This window comes from Sphaeroforma arctica (assembly GCF_001186125.1).
Source record: "Sphaeroforma arctica JP610 unplaced genomic scaffold supercont1.7326, whole genome shotgun sequence".
NCBI lineage: Eukaryota > Ichthyosporea > Ichthyophonida > Sphaeroforma > Sphaeroforma arctica.
The window spans coordinates 1-1,456 of NW_014033232.1; the positions used below are offsets into that span (position 1 = coordinate 1).

General features: G+C 35.0%; 1 protein-coding gene across 1 annotated transcript; it reads right to left on the reverse strand.

Annotated features, from left to right (window-relative positions):
* Positions 1–806: 806 nt before the first annotated feature.
* Positions 807–1,019, reverse strand: SARC_16089 (hypothetical protein; the record flags this gene model as incomplete). The annotated part of the gene is made up of 1 exon (XM_014289800.1): positions 807–1,019. A coding segment is annotated over exon 1 (197 nt), but the record flags the coding sequence as incomplete, so codon positions are not given.
* Between the last annotated feature and the right edge of the window lie 437 nt (positions 1,020–1,456).

Here is a 1,456-nt window from a genome sequence, read left to right on the forward strand (position 1 = left end):
TGGATATATATATTTACAGACACAGACACAGACATATACATATTCATATGTACATACATACATACATACAAACGTATTTAGATATATATATAAAGATATAGATATAGATATATATATACATACAATATATAAAGATATAGATAAATATATATATATACTTACAATATATAAAGATATAGATAAATATATATATATACATACATGTATATATATTTTATACATATGTGCACACATACATACAATATATTTATATATATATATATAAATATACATACATGTCTATACATACATGCATACGTAAACATATATGCATACATATCATTTATATATATATATATATATGTGTGTGTGTGATATATATGTGTATTGAGAAAAACAGATACACACGCACGCGCACGCGCACGCACACACACACATATATATACATGCATACATATACATACATACGAACAAACAGTATACAGAAATATACATATACATATACATATATATACATACATACATATATATATATATATAATAATAATAACACATAGTATACCAATACAATAATATATATGCATACATAAGTCGCAAGCGTACGCAACGTAATCGAGGCCGCTTCTAAAATAAAGACACCATGCGGGTTGTTTGGTCAATATAGTAGCATTGCGCGCGATGGTAGACACCGCCCCATCCAAATAGAGCACAATAGACACAAGGATTTCGTACTTGTTGACGGAATCGCATAGAGAAAAAATATATATCTCAGTACTCTTCTATGTATACGCTTGTCATGGAGTATACTGATAATGCCCTCACATAGCCGAGCCCATACCATGACAGACGACATTGAAGCCTGATTGTTAGCTCCGCGGATATCTGACGTAGGATTGTCACCAACACCATACACTTTCCCCAGTGATAGTCCTGTCTTGTCGTTCATCTGTGTTTTCAGAGCCTGCAGCGCGAACTCGTATGTCAGCGCGTGCGGTTTACCGAATTGACTACTCTTCAACGGCATTCCTGCATAGCCCTGGATGTATGTATGTGTGTGGGTGTGTGTGGTTTGTATATTTTTTACAAATTGTAGATTCACGACAGTTGTATCCATATACGCAAGAATAGGGTTACTCGATTTTCTTTTCGCCCTTACACACGATACTACAATATCTAAAGTCTACTTTCTTCATCTGCAGACACATGGTTTCATCTTAGAATTCAGATGATATTTCAGGGAGAGAGCACAGCTGCCCGTGGCACACGTAGTACATTTGTGTGGACATTCCTACTTCCTCATGCCCACGGTATGTTTTCCAAACTACCATATATTAGAGCATATTATAGTCGTAGATGACCTCTGCTATGCACGTACGCGTAAATTAGTCAATGGGAGCCTTATGCAAGTACAAACTGTCAGCAATACTCCGCAAATACTCTGCTCTGCTCTTCTCTGCTCTGCTTTAATATGTATATA